Raw genomic sequence first — 26,927 nt, forward strand, 5'->3', positions numbered from 1 at the left:
AGCTTGGATGGCGTGTACAGGTACAGCTGCCCATGCAGCTTCAACACGATACCACAGTTCATCAAGATTAGTGACTGGCGTATTGTGACAAGCCAGTTGCTCGGCCACCATTCACCAGACGTTTTCAACTGGTGAGAGATCTGGAGAATGTGCTGGCCAGGGCAGCAGTCGAACGTTTTCTGTATCCAGAAAGACCCGTACAGGACCTGCAACATGCGGTCGTGCATTATCCTGCTGAAATGTAGGGCTTCTCAGGGATCGAATGAAGGGTTGAGCCACGGGTCGTAATGCATCTGAAATGTAACGTCCACTGTTCAAAGTGCCGTCAATGCGAAAAAGTGGTGACCGAGACGTGTAACCAATGGCACCCCATACAATCACGACGGGTGATACGCCAGTATGGCGATGACGAATACACTCTTCCAATGTGCATTCAACGCCATGTCGCCAAATACGGATGCGACCATAATGATGCTGTAAACAGAACCTGGATTCATCCGAAAAAATGACGTTTTGCCATTCGTGCACCCAGGTTCGTCGTTGAGTACACCATCGGAGGTGCTCCTGTCTGTGATGCAGCGTCAAGGGTAACCGCAGCCACGGTCTCCGAGCTGATAGTCCATGCTGCTGCAAACGTCGTCGAACTGTTCGTGCAGATGGTTGTTGTCTTGCAGACGTCCACATCTATTGATTCAGGGATCGAGACGTGGCTGCACGATCCGTTACAGCCATGCGGATAAGATGCCTGTCATCTCGATTGCTAGTGATACAAGGCTGTTGGGATCCAGCACGGCGTTCCGTATTACCCTCCTGAAACCACCGATTCCATATTCTGCTAATAGTCATTGGATCTCGACCAACGCGAGCAGCAATGTCGCGATACCGCAATCGCGATAGGCTACAATCCGACCTTTATCAAAGTCGGAAACGTTATGGTGCGCATTTCTCCTCCTTATACGAGGCATCACAACAACGTTTCACCAGGCAACGCCGGTCAACTGCTGTTTGTGTATGAGAAATCGGTTGGTAACGTTCCTCACGTCAGCACGTTGTAGGTGTCGCCACCGGCGCCAACCTTGTGTGAATGCTCTGAAAAGCTAATCATTTGCATATCACAGCATCTTCTTCCTGTCGGTTAAATTTCGCGTCTGTAGCACGTCATCTTCGTGGCGTAGCAATTTTAATGGCCAGTAGTGTAATTTTGACCATGAGAAACAAATATGGCGGTGTGAATGGAAGAAAGACGTACAGAAATGTATTCATATGCAGTGGATTTGAAACGGGACGTAGGCAGCAGTGGTCAAACAAGTGAGAAGGGCATAATGTTATTAACTGCTGCTTACACAATTTCTTCACTATGAGCGCCAGAGACATCGACGACATTCAGTACTGGGCCACATTTTCCCCTGGCTGCCAAAATCGGAACTAATTTTTTCTAGCGTAAATCGGTTCCACATTTACGCATTAGAATGTCAACCGAGCCTCACTGCCATGCGATAATTACAGCCCCTACTGGACTTCTGTGTGCAGCTGCAGTTAAATTATAGCCATTCAGTATATCGGGCATTATACCCCAAATCGTTTTAACAGCGTTTGCCTGCGACAGGTGACCGGCGCAGGCAGCAGCCTGGGTAGGGAGTTGGCGGCGTACCTGGCGCTCTGCGGCTGCCACCTCATCTGCGTAGACGACGACATCGACGCCGCCACAGTCACCGCTGACGTCATCAATGCTAAGGTGAGGCCTCCATCTCCTATTTCATCCACTTATTTTGCAAGCAATGCTTCTCGAGAATCAGTTCATGCAATCCACTTCCGTTTTTTTCATCATAATTATCCCACTGACTTCCTTCTTTTGGCTGCTTCACGAATATAACGTTCATATTGCGGCTGCATTTCAGGATACCTATGTAAAGACTAGAAAGTTGCACAGGTCACATTAATAGTGCAGCAAGTAAATCCGCTAAATTATAGATCATGCTGTTGACATCGATTTGTAATAGGATTTTGGAACATTTACTGCAACCCAACAATATAAAATACCTAAAAAAAACCTATTGATATATATACGCATCTGTGCAATGAACACTTTGCTCTTCAATGATGATTTATTGCAGGGACTTGCTCGAGTAGGGTATTACACAGCAGGCTAGCTGGGCAATGTAAGCCACACCACGATCGAATTCCTGCAGCGGATAAACGTTCGTGGCTGGGACACTGGCCAGCTTGAGCGTCGTTTTTATGCGTATTCCAACGCTCTTTTCGGAAAATGCTGGGCTGAGCTCCACTGTCCGCCTTAGAAAATACAATACTCAGATAGTTAAATTTCGACCGCACACAGAACAAAATTTACACAGTTCACAGACAGCTGGCGCACACGGCTTCCCTCCTTTAGGTAAGTGACGCTTGCCGTGGCAAGAAGGGTCAAACGGCCGCAAAGTTTAATAAAAATAAAATTTGTTAGAACTTGAAGTACAGTGGAGCCCTTAACTCAGCGGGGTAAATGCTGACGAAAAGAGAAAGAATATTAATTATGCCAGAATATGCCATAAGACATTACTGAACGAAGGTAGTAATAGTTAGTCGATTTTTCACATTTTTATCTCCAAAATATGATACTGCATAAGTTGCACAGCTTAGAGGTGTAAAACACCTAAAAATGTAGGATAGTGCATTGACCAGCCGCTGTGGTCGAGCGGTTCTAGGCGCTTCAGTCCGGAACCGCGCTGCTGCTACGATCGCAGATTCGAATCCGGCCTCGTGCATGGATGCGTGTGATGTCCTTAGGCTAGTTAGGTTTAAGTAGTTCTAAGTCTAGGGGACTGATGACCTCAGATGTTAAGTCCCATAGTGCTTAGAGCCATTTGAACCATTTGATAATGTGTTTCTTATAGATTTGCCCACATGCATGTATTTCTCATACTGTGATCAGGCCTTATGAAGTACTGAATTACGTTTTAACTTCGTTCTGTGACACTCCATTAGTAGATAATCAATTATTAATTTTTAAGACAAAATTATTTACCTGATGGAAATACATTTTTCTGTTTCAACTTTATCTTCCGTAATTAGAAGATGAAGAAATGTCTCCTGCTTACTAAGCAGATGCGCTAACCACTCCCTCAGTATAGCACATTTTCCCCTTCTTAAATTGTCTCAAGGAAAATGCAATTCCATCATATCAATAGATCTGTACCTGAAATATATGCAGGATTTCCCCATTACGTACAAAGCTAGGGTGCTATTCCAATACCGGAGAGCCTTGACAATACTGACGATTTAAGAAGGGGAAAATGGGCCAAAGGTGCGAACTGAAATATGTGTTAGGGAGGGCAATAGACTAGAGTAGTCCTTGCTGCTCTGTTAGCCATTCCGCTATGGTGGTGGATGGTTGGCAGACGACCTGGGTTCAAGTCCCGGCTGTGACATCAATTTTAATTCATCTCTTCAGTTTCTGTCTTTATTGAAAATTATTTCCAAATGTTGAAGTGTCTCCATTAGGCTTGATTGTATTGCAAATTGTCGACAAAGAAGAAGTACACGGTGTAACTAATTTCCTCTACAAACATTGAGGACCTGTAGTAGGGACCAAAACGGTTATGCTTAGCATAGGAACTCACTTCCAGAAACCTACCTTTTTCTCGCTACACACAAAACCAACACACGTTCATATCTCCCGCAGTTTCAGCGTCGCTGACAAGGATATTACGTACGTCATTCACTGAACACCTGATGTTCCGCACTCATCACAGGGTTGTTTACATGTCATTCCGTTGAGCTTGAGTATGTCATATGAAATCCGAGATTAAGAATTTTTTGGAACATTGTCCGTGGTCCCCTGTGAAATCTGAGGAAGATCTACTGGAGCGGATTATGGCTGCGGCTTATGTTGGAGGGCCAGGGATTTGTGGGCCGGCCGAAGTGGCCGAGCGGTTCTAGGCGCTTCAGTCTGGAACCGCGCGACCGCTACCGTCGCAGGTTCGAATCCTGCCTCGGGCATGGATGTGTGTGATGTCCTTAGGTTAGTTAGGTTTAAGTAGTTCTAAGTTCTAGGGGACTGGTGACCTCAGAGGTTAAGTCCCATAGTGCTCAGAACCATTTGAACCAGGGATTTGTGATCGTGTGTATCGGAACGTGGCACGGATGCACCGTATCTGTGTTGACGTCGGTAGTCGTCACATCGAGCGTTACTTGTAAGTGGACCCAGATGACAAGCAGCAGGAGTCATAGCGCAACGTGTGTTGTGGTATTTTGCGTCAGAAGATCAAAACAAAATGAAAAACTATTTAGAAAATATATCTATATGTTGCGAAATTTGGCAATTGATCCTAAATAACGAAAAGTGTGAAGTCATACATGTGAGTGCTGAAAGGAATCCGTTAAACTTCGGTTACACAGTAAATCAGTCAAATCTAAAGGCTGTAAAGTCATCTAAATACCTAGGAATTACAAATACAAACAACTTAAATTGGAAGGAAACGTAGAAAATGTTGTGAGAAAGGCAAACCAAAGAGTGCGTTTTATTGGCAAGACACTTAGAAAATGTAACAGATCTATGGAGACTGCCTACACTGCGCTTGTCCGTCCTCTTCTAGAATACTGCTATGCGGTGTGGGATCCTTACCAGGCGGAGTGCATCGAAAAATTTCAGAGAAGGGCAGCACGTTTTGTATTATCGTGAAATAGGGGAGAGAGTGTCACTGAAATGATACAGGATTTGGGACGAATATCATTAAAATAAAATTAAATACCAGTTCCAGACATGGCCAGCTGCTGCAAGGAAAGAAAGAACACTGGTTATTTGTAAGCAGAGTTAAGTATGTATTACCTATTTCACCCATCCTTGGCATTTCTCTTAGATCCTCTAACAAATCCTCACATCGACAAAGGTCTTCCTCCGTCTCCTCCACCCACTGTGGCATTTCGTCTTTGCCTGACTTTGGGAAGAGCCATCTGTCCATCTCACTAATAGCACCTAAAACCACATATGAGTTGTTTAGTAATAAAAATATACACACACCAAAAAACTACGAGAAAAAATATTGTTTTTATAATATACAGTTTATTGGAGATCTGCAGTGGCTCCTGCTTATCCTCGATACATACACCCCCCCCTCCCCTGTTCCTCTTCTTTTTCCACCAGGAAATCGCCTACGACAACAACAAAGAATATGCACCGTATTACATACACGACGAAATTTTTGTCAAACAGCATCATATTATGTACAAACACTGCTATAAAGAAGAAAAGTGTATATACTACTTACAGTGTTGATGCTTCCGCTGCTCCTGGCTTTCAACACTGGATTCGCATTTGGGGGGGGGGGGGGAGGGGGGACGATTCAAACCCGCGTCCAGCCACCCTTATTTAGGTTTTCCGTGATTTCCCTAAACCGCTTCAGGCAAGTGACAGGATGGTTGGTTTGAAAAGGCACGGCCAACTTCCTTCCCTAATCCGATGGGACCGATGACCTCGCTGTTTGGCCCTCTCCCCAAATCAGTCAACCAACCAACCTGGCTTTCAGCAGCCATTCCACCAATTCTATGTTGGCCATATACTGAAACAACAAGATGACTTGTATTCAGTACTACGAAATTCTAAGTTAAAAAGTTACAGTTATCGATTTCGAGTGTCTAAATCATGTTCAACAGCAAAGACTCACTGACTGACCACTAAATAACACCAGCATATTACATATACGAAGAAAAATATATATACTACTTATGATACTGTTGCTCGTGCCGCTGATGCATCTCAGTATTCATTTCATCCACCGTTTGATGGATATATGCTGCAACAATAAGACGAAATGTATTTGGTACTGCTATTACAAAATTCTTAGTCGAAGAAAAAGTTTGATTTGAATATTAAATCAGGTAATTCCCATTGGTTTGTGAGTTTGTCGCCACTGGCATTGGCTCTGCTGCTTGATGCCCCTGATCGCTTCATTTTTTTGCAAATTGGTAGCGCTCACACACACGAGCAAGAAGACGACCTAAGACACTGGCGAACGATGGCAGAATGAGGTTGGGGGTGGAGGGGGTAGGGTTAATACAGACTCAACCTGTGGCCGCTAATTTGGTGGGAACCAATCAGGTTGCAGTATTCTGAGGAGGGATGGATTGGATTGTTTGAGGGAAGAGACCAAACAGCGAGGTCATCGGTCTCATCGGATTAGGGAAGGACGGGGAAGGAAGTCGGCCGTGCCCTTTCAAAGGAACCATCCCGGCATTTGCCTGGAGCGATTTAGGGAAATCACTGAAAACCTAAATCAAGATGACCGGACGCGGGATTGAACCGTCGTCCTCCCGAATGCGAGTCCAGTGTGCTAACCACTGCGCCACCTCGCTCGGTGAGGAGGGATGGAAATTTTCTGTGTGTTTCGACCTGTTGGTTCACGCACTCACAAACATGACGCGACCACTTATGAAAGAGCAAAGAGAGGTACTTGTAAGCCTGTAAGGTATCAAATATTAATATAGCCGCCACTTGACACATTTGTTTGGGGATTAGCGCGACTTCAGGTCTGCACGCCACACACACGCCTGGCGCACGATGCGGCTGACAATGGCCGCTAGGCCCGAGCGAGCGTAGTGCGGTCTCTCGGACACCGACGCGTGGAGCAGTCCGATGGATGGCACACGGTGTGTGCTTCGTGATCAAAAGATTTCTAACAGTGTAATTACCTGTGGTGAGCTTGTTGACGGTATTCGTTGCACGAACGGAAAAAGTGATAGATTTATTACTTCTTTTCGATGTGTTTTACACGGCAGTGGAGAATGATGAACGAGAGAGCTCCAATCCCTGTGAATTCAGTTTTATAAATAAACAGTATATCCTTTGCTATGTATTTGAATTTCCTGTCATGAAATCCTTCCTTTCCAGCACAGACGCGCCAATTCCCAGGTAGAGATGGGATGGGAGGGCTAGGGGGATTTACCAGAGGGGAAGGGGTTAATTAATTTATTGATTTAATTATTTAGTCAATCAAATTGATAGCGTGGGAGGCAACTCAGTCCTGAAAGTGTGCTTGTATTGGCGAGGGGAGGGGAGAGTGGTGGGGATGGATGATTGCGGGGGACGGGGGGTGTTTCTCGAAAGGACGGATTATCCTCAACGGATCATAATGCAATTAACAGAACAATAGGTTAAGGTCATAAATCAATCAGATGTCACAAAATTAATTTGCGTATCAATTTGATATAAAAGAGTGCACCAGCACAGCCGGTGCCGTACTACTGACGAGTACAGTGATATAAGGTTGTGGTTGAAACTCTTTGCAAAAGGAATCGAGAAGTGTACTAAGCTGGGAAGTCGTATGACAGAGTCAGTGTGTGCGGTGTAAACACCGCCAAACAGTGTTGTCATGCTAGGCTCCGTCATTAGAGGCAGCAAGACAGACTTAAGCTACTGCGATTGAGCCTCATTCCCTATACGACGTCGATACAGGTTCAGCTATGATTTTTGTATATGGAACTACGGTATATGTTAGCTTCTGGCGCATCACATGGTGCTTAGGAAAACTGTTTCGAATGTGTGTACGCTTCCAGGTTTCTGTGGAAAAAACTGCAGTATGGTCAAGGAGTGTTCTATTTAAACCCTATCCGCTGCTGCTTACTTCTCAAAGCCGAAACAGAAACGTAGGCCACACATATTTTATGATAATAAACAGCCCTCCTCAGAGGAAAGAGGCAACTACTGTATCAACTTTCCTAGATTTGAAAAAAGATAGTACCTGTCCTGGCTAGGCCATGTCTCCGCAATATCCTTTCTTTCAGGAGTGTTAGTTCTGCAAGGTTCGCAGGAGAGCTTCTGTAAAGTTTGGAAGGTAGGAGACGAGATACTGGCGGAAGTAAAGCTGTGAGACCGGGCGTGAGTCGTGCTTCGGTAGCTCAGTTGGTAGAGCACTTGCCCGCGAAAGGCAAAGGTCCCGAGTTCGAGTCTCGGTCGGGCACACAGTTTTAATCTGCCAGGAAGTTTCATATCATCGCACACTCCGCTGCAGAGTGAAAACTCTCATTCTGGAAACATCCCCCAGGCTGTGGCTAGGCCATGTCTCCGCAATATCCTTTCTTTCAGGAGTGCTAGTTCTGCATGGTTCGCAGGAGAGCTTCTGTAAAGTTTGGAAGGTAGGAGACGAGATACTGGCGGAAGTAAAGCTGTGAGACCGGGCGTGAGTCGTGCTTCGGTAGCTCAGTTGGTAGAGCACTTGCCGCGAAAGGCAAAGGTCCCGAGTTCGAGTCTCGGTCGGGCACACAGTTTTAATATGCCAGGAAGTTTCATATCAGCGCACACTCCGCTGCAGAGTGAAAACTCTCATTCTGGAAACATCCCCCAGGCTGTGGCTAGGCCATGTCTCCGCAATATCCTTTCTTTCAGGAGTGCTAGTTCTGCAAGGTTCGCAGGAGAGCTTCTGTAAAGTTTGGAAGGTAGGAGACGAGATACTGGCGGAAGTAAAGCTGTGAGACCGGGCGTGAGTCGTGCTTCGGTAGCTCAGTTGGTAGAGCACTTGCCCGCGAAAGGCAAAGGTCCCGAGTTCGAGTCTCGGTCGGGCACACAGTTTTAATCTGCCAGGAAGTTTCATATCAGCGCACACTCCGCTGCAGAGTGAAAACTCTCATTCTGGAAACATCCCCCAGGCTGTGGCTAGGCCATGTCTCCGCAATATCCTTTCTTTCAGGAGTGCTAGTTCTGCAAGGTTCGCAGGAGAGCTTCTGTAAAGTTTGGAAGGTAGGAGACGAGATACTGGCGGAAGTAAAGCTGTGAGACCGGGCGTGAGTCGTGCTTCGGTAGCTCAGTTGGTAGAGCACTTGCCCGCGAAAGGCAAAGGTCCCGAGTTCGAGTCTCGGTCGGGCACACAGTTTTAATCTGCCAGGAAGTTTCATATCATCGCACACTCCGCTGCAGAGTGAAAACTCTCATTCTGGAAACATCCCCCAGGCTGTGGCTAGGCCATGTATCCGCAATATCCTTTCTTTCGGGAGTGCTAGTTCTGCAAGGTTCGCAGGAGAGCTTCTGTAAAGTTTGGGAGGTAGGAGACGAGATACTGGCGGAAGTAAAGCTGTGAGACCGGGCGTGAGTCGTGCTTCGGTAGCGCAGTTGGTAGAGCACTTGCCCGCGAAAGGCAATGGTCCCGAGTTCGAGTCTCGGTCGGGCACACAGTTTTAATCTGCCAGGAAGTTTCATATCAGCGCACACTCCGCTGCAGAGTGAAAACTCTCATTCTGGAAACATCCCCCAGGCTGTGGCTAGGCCATGTCTCCGCAATATCCTTTCTTTCAGGAGTGCTAGTTCTGCAAGGTTCGCAGGAGAGCTTCTGTAAAGTTTGGAAGGTAGGAGACGAGATACTGGCGGAAGTAAAGCTGTGAGACCGGGCGTGAGTCGTGCTTCGGTAGCTCAGTTGGTAGAGCACTTGCCCGCGAAAGGCAAAGGTCCCGAGTTCGAGTCTCGGTCGGGCACACAGTTTTAATCTGCCAGGTAGTTTCAGATGAGAGAATATTGGATGATACGCCGCTACATACTGCGGCGATTAGACGAGACAATATTAACTGCTGTAATTGGGGCTACATGATAGACTGCACCTTTCAGTGCTGCCCATAGAAGTAAATGAAAAGCAGTCAAATGACACTCCTCTGGGCCATCCCACATTCCTTGGCAATACGTGTCGTGCCACCATTGGCCGTATAAAAGTAGCCTGTATAGCGCCACCTCATTGGTGTGCAAGTTTGCATGAAAGGAGTGTTGAAGCAGCGATGACCTGCCGACAGCCGACACAGTTCCTGCTAGGTCTGGAGGGCAGACCAGTAAACGGCCAAAAGGTTTGTAACAGTGACGTGGCCGATTTCGGCAATAGGCGATTCCGGCCGCTTGCCTTTCAATTTTAAAAGATTTCTCCGATTCTTTTGGGAAAAATTTAAACCAAAACATTAACAAGCATTATATGACTGCACTCGTCTTTTCTAGCGCTTTTGCATGCCGTTAATAAAGCATATCATTCTATTTCAAAAGATCATAAGTGCTTCAATACCTCGATCGATACATGCAGAAGTACATCATCCTCACCGTACTATCATTTGCCAGAAACCGCGTTTCGATATGTGGAACAGTTCACGAAATAAAATAGGTATTACGTCTATCGTGGCTCAAACTGTATATAAAATGAAAAAGAGCGGATCCAATATGGATCCCTGTGGTACGCCTGTAGTGATTATTTCCATTCTGAAGATGCTGTTTCGTTGCCTACGCTCTCTGTGTTTCTTAATGCGACCCTTTGCGTTGTTCTACGTAGGATGACTAGTTACCAGCAAGATTATAAACCCATAACAGTTTGGCTTGTCTAGAAGATACTGTGATCTGCACAATCAAATCTTTCATAAGGTCACAGAAAATACCAGTTGGCAATATTTTGTAATTTACGTTTTGTACAATCTGACTGCTGAATTGAAAAATGGCACGTTCTGTGAAGAGCCCTTTTCGAAATCCAGACACCAGCTAAGTATCTTATTTTGAGATATCTGCAGACCAATAGCGTTAAAGGCGAACGCTAGGGAAACTACTGAAAACCTATATTTAAATGACCGAGCAGCTCCTTACGAATGCGGTGCCAGTGTCGTGATTGGTTCGGTATATACTACCGCATAAATATCCGCCTTTGCTGTCATTTCAGTGAGAGATATTAGGGAAATATCTTTCAGACACATCTAGATGAAGTTCCAGCACCTGACCAGGCTTTCGTGCAGAGATCGCAAACACAGGTGTGCGTGCAAAACCCAACTCATTTCCCTCAGTTTTATATAATGCTTATCTTATATCTGCAGAAGAGAGAAATGTCCGACGTGCTGGAAAGACCGGTAGTTTTCGTCCGCTTGTGAGCAATAGAATGCGCAAAAAAGTATAATTAAGCCTGTAGTAATACTGACGTCTGTCTGTTGGCTCATACCTGCGGTGCTGCCTGCATTTCACTTAATTAAAAAACCGGACAAGTATGATCACGTTCCCCGCCCTGAGGGTTCCACACAAACTTAATTATGTCTATAGAGAGGTCATCTATAGATCTTGCTGAGTGAGTTTGCTAGTATCAAAATTTGTGACATAAATGGCGCAATCTTCCGATTGCATTGACTTAGAAGATTAAATTTGTTATCTAACGAGGGGTCGTGGGCCTTAGTATTTGACAGAAATTCCAACTTCCTACCTCTACCAGTTCCTAAGAAAAAAGGATCTTGACATACGAACAGACACACAGAAGGACAGCAAAGTAACTCCGTAATATGGATTGCGATGTTATCGACTGAGGTATGGAATCCTATGAAGACTTCTGTTGCACCAACCGTGTTCATTTCGGAAAGACAACTGCCAAAGTGCGCAACGGTGAGAAACTAAACTCACATCCTGGTGGACGTTGCTTCAAATTCGCGTTCGGACGTCCACATTTAGGTTTTCCGTGGTTATCCTACATCTCAGTAGGCAACTGCCGGATTGTTTCCTTTGAAAAGGACACATCCGATTTTCTTCTCCACCCTTCCCCAATCCGCTCTAGTGCTTCGCCTTTAATGACTTCGTTGTCGACTTCCCACTCTTCACTCGTTTCTTTCTTCTCCCTGATAGGCAATCCGCTTTAAACACGACGTGCAGGTGAAGGAAGGAAGTAAAAATAATTCTCTCATTTCAACACAAGAGCCATTAAATGTAGCTACTTCCAGGCATTTCGTAGGTTGTTTAATCGTGGAGTAAGCTACTGAGTTCCGAGAAGAAATGTAAATGCTATCGAAACGATATATATATATATATATATATATATATATATATATATATATATATATATATATATATATATAACAACTATCCTGTTATTTAAATGTTAACAACTAAACTTAGATTTATATAAACAGTGATTGTAGTACTCATATTAAGAGTAAGAATACACAGCTAAGTCACAGATTACAGTTATGGAAAAGTCTTCACCGCACATTTCTTTATTAAATGTCACGCGTTTCGAAAAATCATCGTCAGACTTAAACTCCGGGACAATAAATAACGCATACTAGTACAATACATGATCTTGACAAACACTGTATGCGCAACCATTTCAAGACTAACATTTAGATCTGGTTTTAGGCGAAGCAACCTGAGCGCATGAACTGTACACAGCAATAAATTCTCATTTCAAAAAAACTGCAGATGACATTACAATTATCAGTTCAATGAATGCAAGTGTCAAACTGCTTGTAGCGTATTGAACTATCAAAGAAATGAACTATATCGACAGATGGCATGATCATCAACCACAGACAAGTCACATCGACGAGTAAATATACTAAGATTATTTTATCCATAAAACGAGGTAAGAACTTACATAAATTAATAAAGAACTGTGCGATCAAGACTTTTCCATAATTGCAGTTTGTGTCAAACCTGAATGGTCGCCTACCTCTGCCATGGAAGAAATCCTGGAACAAGTAAGGTATACAGCTAAGTGTGCCGTAGTTTACGTTCGTACTCCAAGAAATTAAAAAAAAATAGTGAAATTGTTTCCACAGATGAATCTCTAGATAAAAATTGACTTTAACAATAGCGAAATTTCGGGGGGACAAAAGAGTCTGTTTCAGTGAAAACATGTTTGAAAACTTTTGGAGTGTCTCCAGAACGCCTTTCTGCTAGCTATGAAAACGTTTTTTGTACAGTCAGTGTATCTGTCTACCATAGAGACTTTTCACATTTTTGAAATAGGATCACGTCTGCAGGAAGACGAAAGTACAAATCAAATACATGGCCGACTGGCTTTGATTGATGTATGATCACTGTCTGAGGTTCCTCTATATTCGTTCTTAAAGAAGAATTCTGCATGGAAACGGAGCACAGGTCGTGATCCACCTGTGCAATAGCATACTCCTCGTAAAATACAAGATGAACCAAAATTGGCGCATTCGGATGACACAATATGCTTTCTTGCATACTGACAGTACAAAACTGTCTGCAAAAAAAAAAAAAAAATGGTCACGTGCGTATTTTCGGTAGAAAATTGGTATGGAGGGAAAGTAATTTGCCAATAATGCAGTCACACACACGACAAATACCGGCAGGTTGATCCTAGTGTGCCGCCCAGTTAGTGAAGTTGTTAGAATTTTGCATTAGATTACTCGAGTTCGAGAGTTCGTTTCCGCGGCGTGTAGGTGTAATTTTTTTTAACAATTTTAGGCTGCGTGATATAGTACTTTGCTTCTTAATCGTTATACAATAGTTACAGCAGATCTTATACAAAACACCTACATTTATTTCATTTCAACACAGAAATGAGAGTAATGTTGTTTTTATTATTTCATTTGAGTAATGTTGTTTTTTATTATTTCATTTTTAACGACTTATTTTGTTTTGAAAGGTTTACTTTACATTCCATCCACTAAATTCCACCGTACTTTCAGTTGTCGAGATTGCTTCCATTTTCTTCAGTTTTTCCCTTCCGACAAAGAAAAGGAGAAAAATATCGACTGCACCCTTCTCTTGCTTCGTCTGTTTCGGTTATTTTATCCTAGATAGTTCTCTGGCAACCAATGAAATCACTCAGGCACATCGTCTAACTTAACAAGAGGACCGCGCCTACTTGTCACCACCGATTTCGTCCATATTTATTCTATTTGCAGGATCTGAGCAGCCGTGCGGGATCAGCCGATCGGTCTTGGGCTCTGCAGTCATGGACTGTGCGGCTGATCCCGGCGGAGGTTCAAGTCCTCCCTCGGGCATGGGTGTGTGTGTTTGTCCTTAGGATAATTGAGGTTAAGTAGTGTGTAAGCTTAGGGACTGATGACCTTAGCAGTTAAGTCCCATAAGATATCACACATTTTTGAAGATTTTGATTTGGACCTGAGCAGAAATGAAAGTGACAGAAGTGGGACCTCCAGATGGCCAAGCGCTTAGAAAAAATAGCATTTTTGGCACTGGCCTGGCAAGTCATGAGCCATTTACGCTAGCGTAGTTTCGAGGCAGCATTTGGCCCAGCTGGAAGAGTACAAAACGATAATCGGAGGGTTGTGAAGTAGGTTGGTTCAAATGGCTCCGAGCACTATTGGGACTTAACATCTGAGGTCACCAGTCCCCTTGAACTTAGAACTACTTAAACCTAACTAACCTAAGGACATCACACACATCCATGCCCGAGGCAGGATTCGAACCTGCGACCGTAGCGGTCGCGCGGTTCCAGACTGAAGCGCCTAGAACCGCTCGATCACAGCAGCCGGCTGTGGAGTATGCTCCCTACATTAAAACATATTGTATCCAAAATGTACTGTATTTATTAATATTTTCACAGAAGGCATGAAAAGGAAAGGCAATGGAAAATATGAAACTGCAAATAAATTTCCAAGAGAGATCTGCACTTACAGTGTCCTCGAACACTCCGCTTATAATTTTTTCTAGGATTGTAATTAATGCGCACAGGTATAAATACGGCATTTGTATAATGTGCAAGATCACCAAAAACTTACTGCTTCCCCTGATGGTAAAACAATAAAAGTATCTAATTTCATGCATGAAGTTCTCGTGTGCACTTAACAATCTCTTCTTAGTAATTTATTAGCAATCCAAAATTTTTCCTTCACGCTCCTCTGTAAGTCTTCTAAGAAAATATTCGTATGAGGGGCGTTCAACAAGTAATGCAACACATACTTTTTTCTCGGCAAATTTCGGTTGAAAAAATGCAGAATTTGTTTCGGGACGTCGTGGAATTCAGCCCCTGTAGTTTCATGAAGTTCCGATAGGTGGTGGCACTATACGTAGCTTTGAAAATGGCTTCTGTAACGAAAGCGCGTTCCAAGCAGAGAACTGCTATTGCGTTTCTTTTGGCGGGAAACTAGAGCATCGCAGATATTCACAGACGCTTACAGAATATCTACGGAGACCTGGAGGTGAACAAAAGCACGGTGGCTTGTTGGGCGAGACGCCTGTCATCATCGCAACAAGGCCGCGCAAACCTGTCCGATCTCCCACGTGTCGACCAGCCGCACCGCACATAGCTGACTCCAATGTTGGTCGCCACTAAAATGCAAACGAAGTCCTTCGTCTCCCTGACAACGCAAGGCCTCACATAAGCCTGCGCACGGGAGAGGAGCTCTCTGAACTCCATTGGGTTGTTCTTCCTCATCCAAACTATAGTCACGATCTCGCACTACCACCTGTTTGTCCCAATGAAGGAGGCACTCCACGGCAAGCAGTATGTGGTTGATGGAGAGGTTACTGATGTAGCAAGACGATGGCTCTGACGTCGACAACTAGTGAGGTATCATGTGGGCGTACAGACACTCTCAGTCAAGTGCCGTAAGTGTGTTGAAAAACAGAGTTTTGAAACCAAAAGAGTGGGCTAGAAATGGAATACTGGAATTCTGAATAAAACCAATCTGCGTTTAGAAAACAATTAGGTTGCATTACTTATTGAACACCCCTCGTACAAGCAATAAAATGAGCATTACTTCAGTTTATTTACATTGTAAGTACGTAAAAACAGTAAATAAAAATGAGGTTCCCTATATGGACTCGATCCTACGACTTTCGGGTTACCGGTCTGTAGTCTTTCCGTTGTACGGAAGTGAATCATGGACAGTTAAAAAGAAAGAAGGAAGATATTTAGGAAGTTTTAAAATGTGGCTATGGAGAATAATGCTTAAGATGAAGTGGGCTGACAGACTTAAGGATCAAGAAGTAATGAAGAAAATAGGGGAAGAAAGGAGATTATGGGAAGTCATCTTGGCTGGGTCATATACTGGATAGGAATTGTCTATAAGAAAGAATTATAGAGAGAAAGAGATAGGAAGAAAACTGGAATTATGAATGATATTAAAAGAGAACAAACATACAAACAGATGAAAGAAGATGCTCAGAACCGGACACGATGGAGAACCTCCATTTGACACCTGTCATAAGACAGATACAGTAAAGAAGAAGAAGAAGAAAGAGAAGGAGACTTTTTCCGCTGCGCCAATCGCTGCATGGAAACGTGCGAGCATAATTTGCTGTTTTTCCTAAACGATGAACTTGTGGAGTTCACACTTCTGTCACTTTCATTTCTTACCAGCCACGTGCATACCAAAATTCTGAACTAAATCAGTGATGATGATCAGGCGCGAACCCGTTCTAAATGTGTTGTTCCACACGATTTCAACAAATACATTCGAACCCAGTTTCCGGTGTAATCTACTGACATTGGTTCATCGATTAGTACCAACTATGTATCATGTAAACCACTTTCATGTCTATTAAATTTCATTTTGACATTGCGTCACAAGTAGCTCCAGCAACCCGCTTCGAGGGTTACGTCTATTCTACTCCAGCGATGAAAGTGGAAAAAATGATACCGCTCTTCCAAGTTGCTCTTATGACTGTGCATGTTGCTATGCTGCAAAGGATGCAGAGGAGGATTATCCAGCGAGTTCAAATGTTTTCGGGGCTATCTGTTTGAGAAAGTGCTATGAACACTTTGTATGTTTTATGAGGGAGACATGCTGTCACCAGCATGTGTTTAACAGCCGAATAGGATGTACTTTAACATCTCCACGTTGATAAGTTGTAGTTATTTCTCTCCCATGGCAGTTTTTTTTTACGGATTGTTACCCTTCATGAATACATCTGATGTGAAACTTCCTGGCAGATTAAAACTGGACCGAGAATCAAACTCGGGGCCATTGCCTTTCGCGGGAAAGAGCACTTCGAGTTCGAGTCTCGGTCTGGCATACAGTTTTAATCTGGCAGGAACTCTCATACCAGCGCACACTCCGCTGCAGAGTGAAAATTTCTTTCTACTTCTGATGTGTGTGTCCAATAATTATGTTCTACTTTTAAAAATCTGAAGTTACAGGGTATCTATCATTTAAGAAACAGTGTGTGCCACAGAATTATTGGGTAGATCAAAATTAGAAAATTAAAAAAATTATGCCTTGATTTGAAATTCAACTTTCGAAATCGAGTATTCTAACGCAAAAAAATACCCCATACAATAACGGAGCAACAAGAGTACGCAGTACTGATTGAATTACTTGTCCTAAATGTGATAACACTGTTGGCAAACTGCCTTTCTTTGACATTCATTCTTTATCGAAAATGTGCACAACACAAAATTTTGTTATAGAGGTTTTTGTGTCGTTATAATGCAATAAACAGCGCTGTGCGGTCCGAATACGCGAATTTTGGTTCGCCCAGGATACTTCGTATCTTCAGGTTTGTTACTGCGATGTATCTCGAGATTACAACTATATAAATGTTAGGTGATAACACAGCTTCCCTGATTTCGTAGATAGTTAGAGACAAAAGTAACGCGGTTAAGAAAAATATCCTGCTGCACTATGGAATAGCTAATTTCTAAGAAAACTCACTCCTGTTTAGAGGTGTCCTAGTAAAGTGCACAGACAGGTTGTATAGGAAGTTTTACTGTTTCGCCGTTTGGGACAGGTTCGTTTCCGGAAGCAGGAAATCGTGGAGGACATACCCGAAATGTTCAGACACCTGACTTGGAGATAAAAGTGATTACCACTGTGGAAGGCGACTGGCGTGTCAGTACCAGGCAGTGGGCCCGCCAATACAGGGTAAGCCAGACGACCGTGAGGTACATTCTCCGTGACAATTGTTACTACCCTTGAAACGTCCCCTTAGAAAAATTATATATGACTGAGCTTAAACTGACACACAATATTTTTAGCGCTACGCAATCTGACTTTGAAAAATCCCTACAAAAGAAAGGCCCTGACTAACAATAACTTATACCTTCCATGAATCACTTACCTCACAAAAATATTCGTTACTCGAACTACTGCAATACAGCGAGCGCCAATACTGCCAGCTAAATAAAAGAATCTAACTACTGAAGGCACTAACTACTGATAGGCATAGTTAGCAAATGAAAGATTTTGATAGAGAACAAACAATGTATTTACCTTAATAGTGTTCAAAAGTCATAATATATATATCAGTTCACGATATCCAGTATTACAAATTTACTCTCTCTGTGCAGATCATCCGCTCTCAAAACTCCGCCATCTCTCTCCCCACATCCACCACTGCGGCTCACCTCCAACTGCGCAACGCTATGCACTGTTAACATCCAGCTGCCCAACACTACAATGGCAGACAACAATGCAAACTAGCCACAGACTGCACACAGCACAGCCAGTGACTTTCATACAGAGCGCTACGTGGCGTTACCAATAGGAAAACCTAAACAGCTTACTTACATTGCCCTCATGTTCCCCACAAAAAATTTACAAATTGTTTTGGGCACTGGCCAATACATATTTGTTAAAAACTTTTCACAATTACAATAACAAAGAAATCAAATGCACACACTTATTGATACAATGTTGGTCAAAAGCTAAAATTTTCTCACAGTCCATAAAGACAGTCCTGATCATTCATCACAGTAAAATTGCAGTGTTTTTTTTCTTCTCGAAGTCTGAGCAGTAAAAGAGAATGCACACGGAAGTAGTGGATTTCCATGCAGTCTTGAAGAAGTAGTGTTGTCCTTCCAACGGAAAGACAGTGCTGACTCTTGACATGCAGACAGCTAATGGGCCACAACAGAGCAAACTCACAGCAGAGTCAGTCGAAGTTGAAGAATATTGGTAGGTAGGTCATCACAGAGCAGACCCACTGTAGTCCTGGTAGAGTGTATGGTATTGGTGGGCCACCAGAGGTGCAGACCCACTGCAGTCCTTGTAGAAATAATGGTACTGGTGGGCCATCAAAGATGCAGACCCACTGTAGTCTTTGTAGAGACGGCCAGCAGCCATCTGTTGCGACTGTGCAGGTGCACAATCACCATCGAAGAGTATTGCGGAGAATATAGCAAGTCAATAAACCACTCACAAACCACTCACAAAGTTTTTGGAATTGTCCTTAGAACCAGCAATGCTGTTAATCAGTCCCTTGCTGAATTATTAACACACGTCCAGACACTAACAGTCCTCTTTTTGTTTCACATATTGTGCATATACTATGACCAACAGAAATATGTGCAGTGAAATGAATGCTTACAAGTTACTTAATTTGATGAGCTGGTATCAATTACAATTTTATAACATAAGAATACAATAACAAAGGTACAAAATACATCATTAAAGAACATAACAATACAGATAACATTTGTAGTAATAGGGGCTTTACAAAAGAATAGAAACAAACATATACATCAGTGTTACAGGAATTATGACATAAGTAAATACATAAAAGATCAGAATAACTTTTGAAACATCAACTTCACACATGAGCATTAAAACAAAACAGAATAAATAATGTATAAACATCTTTACAAAGTAAATAACATATTATCAAAAAAATTCTACAACGTACGCTCATCAGATAAACACATAAAGACAGGAAGAACACAAATACCTAAGGGTACACAAACACATAGTGGGATAACACAAGAGGAAATGGCAGGGTTTGTTTCCAGTGTAACATTTGGTACTGCAGTCCAACCCAGAACTTCATTCCATAGATCTTTCGTCTTATATCAACATTTGTTTCCACCAAAACATCCTATCCAAGCATGCTTTCTGTATTTATATGTTCACATATTTCTGACCTCATTATTTATTTTCCATTATCTTACCTCATCATTTATTTCCAAGAAAATCCTACCTAAACTTGTTGTCTCTAAACCCTACTTTTTTGTTCATATCCTCTTTCAAAATACTTTTTTGGCCAAACCATTTTCTTATAGCTTCTCAATGCATTTCTTCCAATTCATCACAACTCATTCTCTTGTATAGCCTACCCAATCTTAAGCTAACTTAAATCTACTGAGCTCAGATGCATAAACTAAGGGATGAGGCAGTGCAGCAGCACAAAACAATTAACGCAAACAGCAATGACAAAAAATGCAAATTGGCAAAGCAAGCAGAATTATAGAAATTAGCAAAGCAAATACAACTAATATGAGGCAATGAGCAGCAACAAGAAAAATAAATCAGTAGTAAAACTAGCTTAATACAATGTAAAAATCAGTAGAACTATGCCTGGCAAACAGCAGCATCAAATGCAATAACTTATACCTAAACATGACAAAGTTCAAGCAGAAATAATATTACAGTAAAGATGGCCATGTCTAATACCTATGTCACATCTTAACACAAGAGTGATGCATCACCTTAACTTACACTTCTAAAAAGTTACCAGTCATTGACAAAAACTATGTATGCAATTACTGTGAGGGGAAATGTCTTTTTGTGCTGCCTCAATTTTTTTTTAAGTAGATCATAAAGTTATTATTTACTGGATCTGTAGGCATAAAATATCTATATTAGTACATCTATTAAATTTTATTGTAACCAATGCTGCAGTGCAGCTAGAAACTAGATGTTAAACAAAATAGGTATATATATGAAGCAACATATGAAACGTCATTCACTAGGCAAATGGCGTCTCGCAAGGCAAAAAAATCTCTCAACTAGAAAGACAATAGATGTAAAATGTTTCTCATCATTTCATTAGGCATTTTATTAAATATCATAAATTAAGAGATCCACAGTGTAATTATATGTTTTCAAGTTTGAGCGTGTCGTATTTGTGATGCTTTCGACAAGGAAATGTCAATAGCGGGGATAATGGCCTCTTTTTTTTCCACCTAATGGCCTTCTTTTGTCAGACGACTGTCTCTCAGCTGGGCGCCCAAAACTCATTACATCAAGGTCACTTACCTTTCTTACCGAAATATTTACGACAGCAGTTTCCACTACAGTGACAGTCTCATATAACAAAAATTTCACAGGTCAAGAATTTGCGTTACAAGTCTGTAGAAACAAAATCCTATAAATATAACAGTGTCCAAAACATTTTCGTCGGCATTGTGAAACATTCACGCATGTACACACATTTCATAACTCTTAAAGTACGATTCTTGGTTTCCAACATCCGTTTTCACAAATCTGAGTCCCTAACCACTTCTCATTATTCCTTACCTTATTACACATATACATATTCGTCGACACGTCAATCTTGCGTCGACACTTCAATATTTCATCGTAATAAATATGTAACATAATCAGATTCCTTATATAGCATCAGCTTATTGATCATAAACATACCTCAACAGCATAATACACATCGTCGTCGTAATAATAACATCATAACACCTCATTCAAATCTCAAAAACGTCGTAGCTTTCTGCAATAATTTCAAAACCTAAAAAAAATTCTCTGCTCATTTAAATAGCGTCATCTACCACAAACGTACTTTGAATATAATGATCCCATATCAAACACATCATTCAAAGCTCTCATAGTATCACAATGGTTCCGAGAAAATATATGAACAGTTCACAAAGTACAGACAAAATACAATTTCATAAGTGTGAAGTTATCCAACTGTGTAATTGCGTAAACATGTGTCACTGACGTAGTAAAAAGAAATGTTTGTCTATCTGTTAAATAATCAGATAGCTGTGTAATTTATGTGTTAGAGAAATATGGTACCGATGTGTAAAGTTGTATAAGCAAATACCATATTAGCTAGGCCTCCTTGTGCTTGCCAGACACATAGTACACAATGTAGGCGTGTACCCCCTGAGGATTAATGTAATTATACCCTCAAGTGTTACAGATTACAGCAATGGAATGAAATGTATCACAGAAAACCTTTGTATCATTGTAATTAAAAAATCTTTAAAAAAAAAGTTTTAAGTACAAAATTAATCACTCAAATGCGTGTCCTGTAGCTCTAAATGTGCGTCTTGCTGTAAGATAATTCTGTGGAAATGTCGTCCTCTGTAAGCAAAGATCTGCTGAAGTCAATGTACTTACCTCATCATAAACAAAAGTGAAATGCTTTGCGTATAGATATCGTAGTTATTACGTACCTTACCGTGATCAAGAAAGTACTATAATGTAACGTATTGTTGTGTTAGGGAAAAGGCTGTCTCATTGTAGCTATACCACAAAAGTTACTACTAAAACATGTTTTACTTTCCAGAATAATACAGAAAAACTGTACAGATACAAAACAGATACACCGCAAAAGCAACAATGTAAATTGTGTCACATATTAGTAGCGTCATGATATAATCGTGTAGCTATCAAAGAAACCAAATGCTAAGTCATCTTTAATCTCACCGAATGTACTTCAAATAAAGAATATCTTTTCAAGTAAACCAAAATGTTGCATTAAAATCTCATTGGCAGTATATGTTCTAAGTATGTAAGCCTGATAGTCGTTACGTAATCGTGCAACTAACAAGCAAGAATGTATAACAACACTGTGTCGTCTGTTCACTATAACAATGCATTCGTAATTTCTGTTTAAATAAGTTCTCTTGGTTCATGACTGTATATTTAACTTCAAACATTGTTGCATGGTAACAGTTTCTAAGTCTGACAAAGCATACTAGAAATGTGAAGTGAAAAGTTTTATGGCAAAGACAAAGTTAAAAAGCAGATTATCTTTCAATAAACGGTTTTACATGTGAAATGTGGTGTAAACCTTTACTCTTCCTAGTACGCAGAGTTTCAACTTCAACGCAATTATCATGTGGTATACGTTGGATTCTGTAAGGTCCACTGTAAACTAGAAAGAATTTGTGACTCAAGTGTTTCTTCTTATGTGACAATGAATGAGCTTTAATGAGAACTTTCTGACCAATATATAATTTCTTTGCATTTGCTTTACCGTGTAGTTTTCTCCTTTTGTCTGCTGCAGATTTTATATTTTTAATAGCCAAATCAATTATGTCTTTGTGTCGAAGTTTACGTGTATTCGGGAAAGGTACAAGCTCTCTGATTCTGTTCAGTGGTTCTTCATTCTTCAGTACAAGAGTAGGTGGTAAAGCAGTGTAGTCCTGAGGCATTTCATTCAGCACGTTTTGAAATAAGTGCAAATATCTGTCCCAATACTGATGCTTTCTGTGACAATAAAGTCTGCAAAGCTTATTGATTTCTTTCATAATCCGTTCAGACGGGTTACAATGTGGTGAGTACAATGAAATAAAAACAGGTTTGATTTTATGATTCCGAAGCATGCGTGACCAAACAGCAGATCTGAATTGCGGTCCATTACCTGAAATGACTTTAGCAACGTGGCCAACTTCACGTAGGAAATTTTTAACAAAGGCGTTGGATACAGACCGTCCAGTGGCTTTACGTAACGGTGTGAAAGAAACAAATTTTGAAGTAAGTTCAACAGCGACTAGAACGTATGAAAATCCATTCGATGTTCTGACAAAGGGTCCCAAGAGATCAACAGCAGCAAATTCTTTTAATTTAGAAGGAATGATAGGAAACAACGGAGCACGATGTCAGATAGCAGATGGTTTCGCCTTTTGACAAAGTTTACAAAGAGACAAGACTCTTCGAATTCTCTTTTCCATATTGTTAAAATAACAAGTCGTTCGAAGAATGTGATAACATTTTCGTGGACCAAAATGTGCGTAGCTGAAATGAATGTACCAACTGACTTATTAACAAAATCGTCTGGAATGCAAAGTACCCATAGCTTGTCATCAACAGTGCAGCGTTAGGAAGAGTATGTTGTTCCTAACCAGATAATAATGCCGAATCTGAGTGTGTGTCTTTTCATGCCATTTACTTTTGATGTCTTTCCAAATCGGATCTTTATATTGTTCATGTCCTTTAAAGATGTGGTGATGAAGTTTTCAAAGGCAACTTTCTGAATGTAAAGAATACTGAAATTTTTCTCGAGGTTGCCTTCTGTGTTACTTTTCTCAAGCCCAGCCGGTGCACGTGACAGTGCGTCCGCAACCATGTTCTCCTTGCCGGGAATGTAGACTATTGTGAAGTGGAATTCTTGCAGATACAATGGCCAACGTTTTAACCTGTCATGATTTAATTTTGAAGACATAAGAAATTGTAATGCACGATGATCACTGTATACCTTTACGTGCTTACCAGAAAGAAAGAAACGGAATTTGTTAAATGCCCAAACGATAGCTAAAGCTTCTAATTCAGTAACGGAATAATTTTTTTCAGATTTTGTTAGCACTCGGCTAGCAAAAGCAATGGTTTTCTGAACGGTAGTGTCATTTTCTACGGCTTCTTGAAATAAATGGACACCAAGACCGACTTTAGAAGAATCCGTGCTAAGGCAGAATTCTTGTGACAGATCTGGAGGAGCTAGTATTGGCGCGTTAAGTAGCGATTCTTTCAAAGAATTGAATTCCAAATGTGCTTGTTCGTCCCAGTTCCAAATAGTATTTTTTCCAGTGAGAGAACAAAGTTTTGGCGTAACAAGAATTTGCATATTCAGAAAACGACGGTAAAAATTTACGAGACCTAGAAAACTGCGGACTTGTTTTTTTTTGTGAATGAAACTGGAATGGCTCTGATTGCTTCTAACTTTTCAGGATCCGGCTGAATGCCTTCAGAAGAAATAATATGTCCCAAAAACCTCACCTTTGACCTACCGAATTCAGACTTTTCCAAGTTAACTCTAATTCCAGATTCTGCTAAAATACGTAACAAACTGTTGAGGATGCGATTATGTTGTTCCCATGAAGCTTCTGCTATTAGAATATCGTCCACATATAAGGTGATGTGACCTTTCAAGAACTCAGGTAATATGGAATTTAGCCCGCGAATGAATGCTGCCGAAGAAATATTCAAACCAAAAGGAAGTTTCCGAAACTGATAACAAACGCCGAAACAAAGGAAAGCTGTGTATTTTCTACATTCTGGATGAAGTTCGATCTGATAAAAGCTGGATCTGAGATCAATGGAAGACAACACTTTTACACCATTAAAATTTTGAAGAAGTTCTTCCAACGTTTGCGGCCTGTATGTTTCAGGAATAATGATAGTATTGATTTGTCTCGAATCTAAGACAAGCCTGATCGATCCATTTTTCTTCTCAACAACATGGAATGGATTGTTGTATGAGCTTACTGCAGGCTCAATAATGCCCTCGTCAAGCATAGATTGTATTTCTGTTCTAACACGGTCCCTATAATGTGCTGGAATTACGTATGGTCTAACACAAAATTTAGTATGCTCACGAACACGAAATTGGTATTGAAATCCCTTGATTGTTCCTGTTTTGTGAGTAAAAACTGTGGAATGTGCTTGTAAAATCTCAAAAAGGTCCTACCTATCGGTGTCATTACACTTCTCAATTGTTTGAATTTTATTCTGAATTAACTCATTAGTTTCTAATATGCCGTCGATATCATCCCTGTCAGTACTTGCAGAGTGATTGTTAGTGTCTAGTTCCGTACAAAATTCCGAACTGTTGTCTAACAGAAGGTAAAGCCGATTAATTTCCTCGTCATGGTTTGAGAGCCAATCTTCAAATTTCAAAGCTAATGACTTACCTTCTTTCTCTAAACTTATTTCAGCATAGTGAAAGTTTAAGATTGCTTTGTATTCATTCAAAAAGTCTACTCCCAGTATAATTTCCGTCGACAATAATGGAACAATAAGAAAGTTCATAGAGAAGCTGTGGCTTTGACAAAAGAATTCTAAGTTGGTTTGCTGGCGTACATCTACACTTTTTCCAAAGATTGCACCTTGTAATTTAATCTTACGTAACGGAAGTGTGGGGCAATCGTTCGATTTGTTGCATTTGCTAAAAGCTGTTTAACTAATTACTGAAATGGGACTGCCAGAGTCAAGTACTGCCGTAAATTTTACGTCATTTACAGTAATGTGAATCACAGGATATGCAATGTTGTTATGTTTTACGTCGTGCTCCTGGAGTAAGATGTCCCTAATGTCTTCCATTTTTACGTAATTACTAGCTACGGCAGCTGCGTCGTCAGTTTCCTATGTACGTTTTGTGGCTGCCAGCGGTATGAGTCATTGCCTATTGTGTCTTTGTTGGCGCGCGTCGTTATTGGGATTTGGAGACCTAACTGCTACAAATTCACCTTGTCGAGAGGGCCCTGCCTGTTTGAAACCCGCCAGTTCTGATGAAATTCAGGTCTTTCGTTATGATTATATCGTCTGTCGTCATGTCGGTAGTTCCTGTAGTTTCTTTCTTGTCCGTTTAAGTGGTGGAGAATTTCTCCTTGAATTATCATTGCACAGTGGACCGTTGCGTCTGAAGTTATTCTGTCTTCCGTGATAATAATAGTTCTGGTTCCCATATTGTCTGTTTCTCTGATTGTCTTTGTGATGGTCACTACCGCGGAGAGGTGATTTTTCCCTGTAATTATTACCACTGTGCCAACGGTTGTCATACGGGTGGTGTCTGTTTTGGTCACGATTTACGTCGTAAGAATAGCCTTGTCGTGTATTATTTCTGTCATCGCGGAATTGTGACAGATGTGACCTGTAAGTGTTGTGCTCCTGTTTTCGCGTTCCGCGATTGTCAGTGTCAATTTCCAGTTCTTGTAACAGTCCCTGAAAAGCTTCAATGTCGTCTTTGCCATCTTTGCAACGTTCTGCTAAAATAATATGTCGTAAATGTCCAGGCAATTTGATTAAGCAAATGTCGATGAGTTCTGAGGCGCTGTATGGGTTTGACAGGTGCTGATTCTTGTGCAACATGTCTTCAAAATATTTCACAAGACTGGAAAATTCAGATTGTTCGAAATGTTTCATTATTATGATGCTATGTTTTACTCGGTCTTGTGTAGCTTGAGACCAGTATGCTGAGAGGAAGGCATGATAAAATTCTCCTTCACTGTGACAAGCGTGAATGACCGATCGCATTCTTACAGCTGGTTCATTCTCTAAATAGCCACATTGCGTATTAATTTGACTCTGATTTTGTTTGAATTTCCTAATTTGTTCGCACTCTTCTGTGTCATTAAAGACTACCGGTTTTGTGTCATTCAGATTATCATCTACCTTCGTGTAACCGAATCGGTAGATGCAACTGAGTCAATTTTAGCTTGCAAGGTCTCATGATTTTCATGAACAATAGTTTGCAGTTCTTTTATGGCTGCTTCGTGATTCTGTAATGCATTTTCATGACGCTAAAAAATAGGTTGAAAATGCTCACAAAT

The 26,927-nt window shown here is 41.4% G+C and overlaps 1 protein-coding gene across 1 annotated transcript in view; it reads left to right on the forward strand.

Moving 5' to 3' along the window:
• LOC126241266 (uncharacterized) overlaps positions 1 to 26,927 on the forward strand; it is a 362,966-nt gene that overhangs the window by 171,813 nt on the left and 164,226 nt on the right. The window contains exon 3 of the mRNA XM_049947996.1: positions 1,607 to 1,735. Coding sequence (XP_049803953.1) covers positions 1,607 to 1,735 — 129 coding nt within the window. The remainder of the gene's footprint in view (positions 1 to 1,606; positions 1,736 to 26,927) is intronic.

Source organism: Schistocerca nitens, chromosome 1, assembly GCF_023898315.1.
Source record: "Schistocerca nitens isolate TAMUIC-IGC-003100 chromosome 1, iqSchNite1.1, whole genome shotgun sequence".
Lineage (NCBI taxonomy): Eukaryota > Metazoa > Arthropoda > Insecta > Orthoptera > Acrididae > Schistocerca > Schistocerca nitens.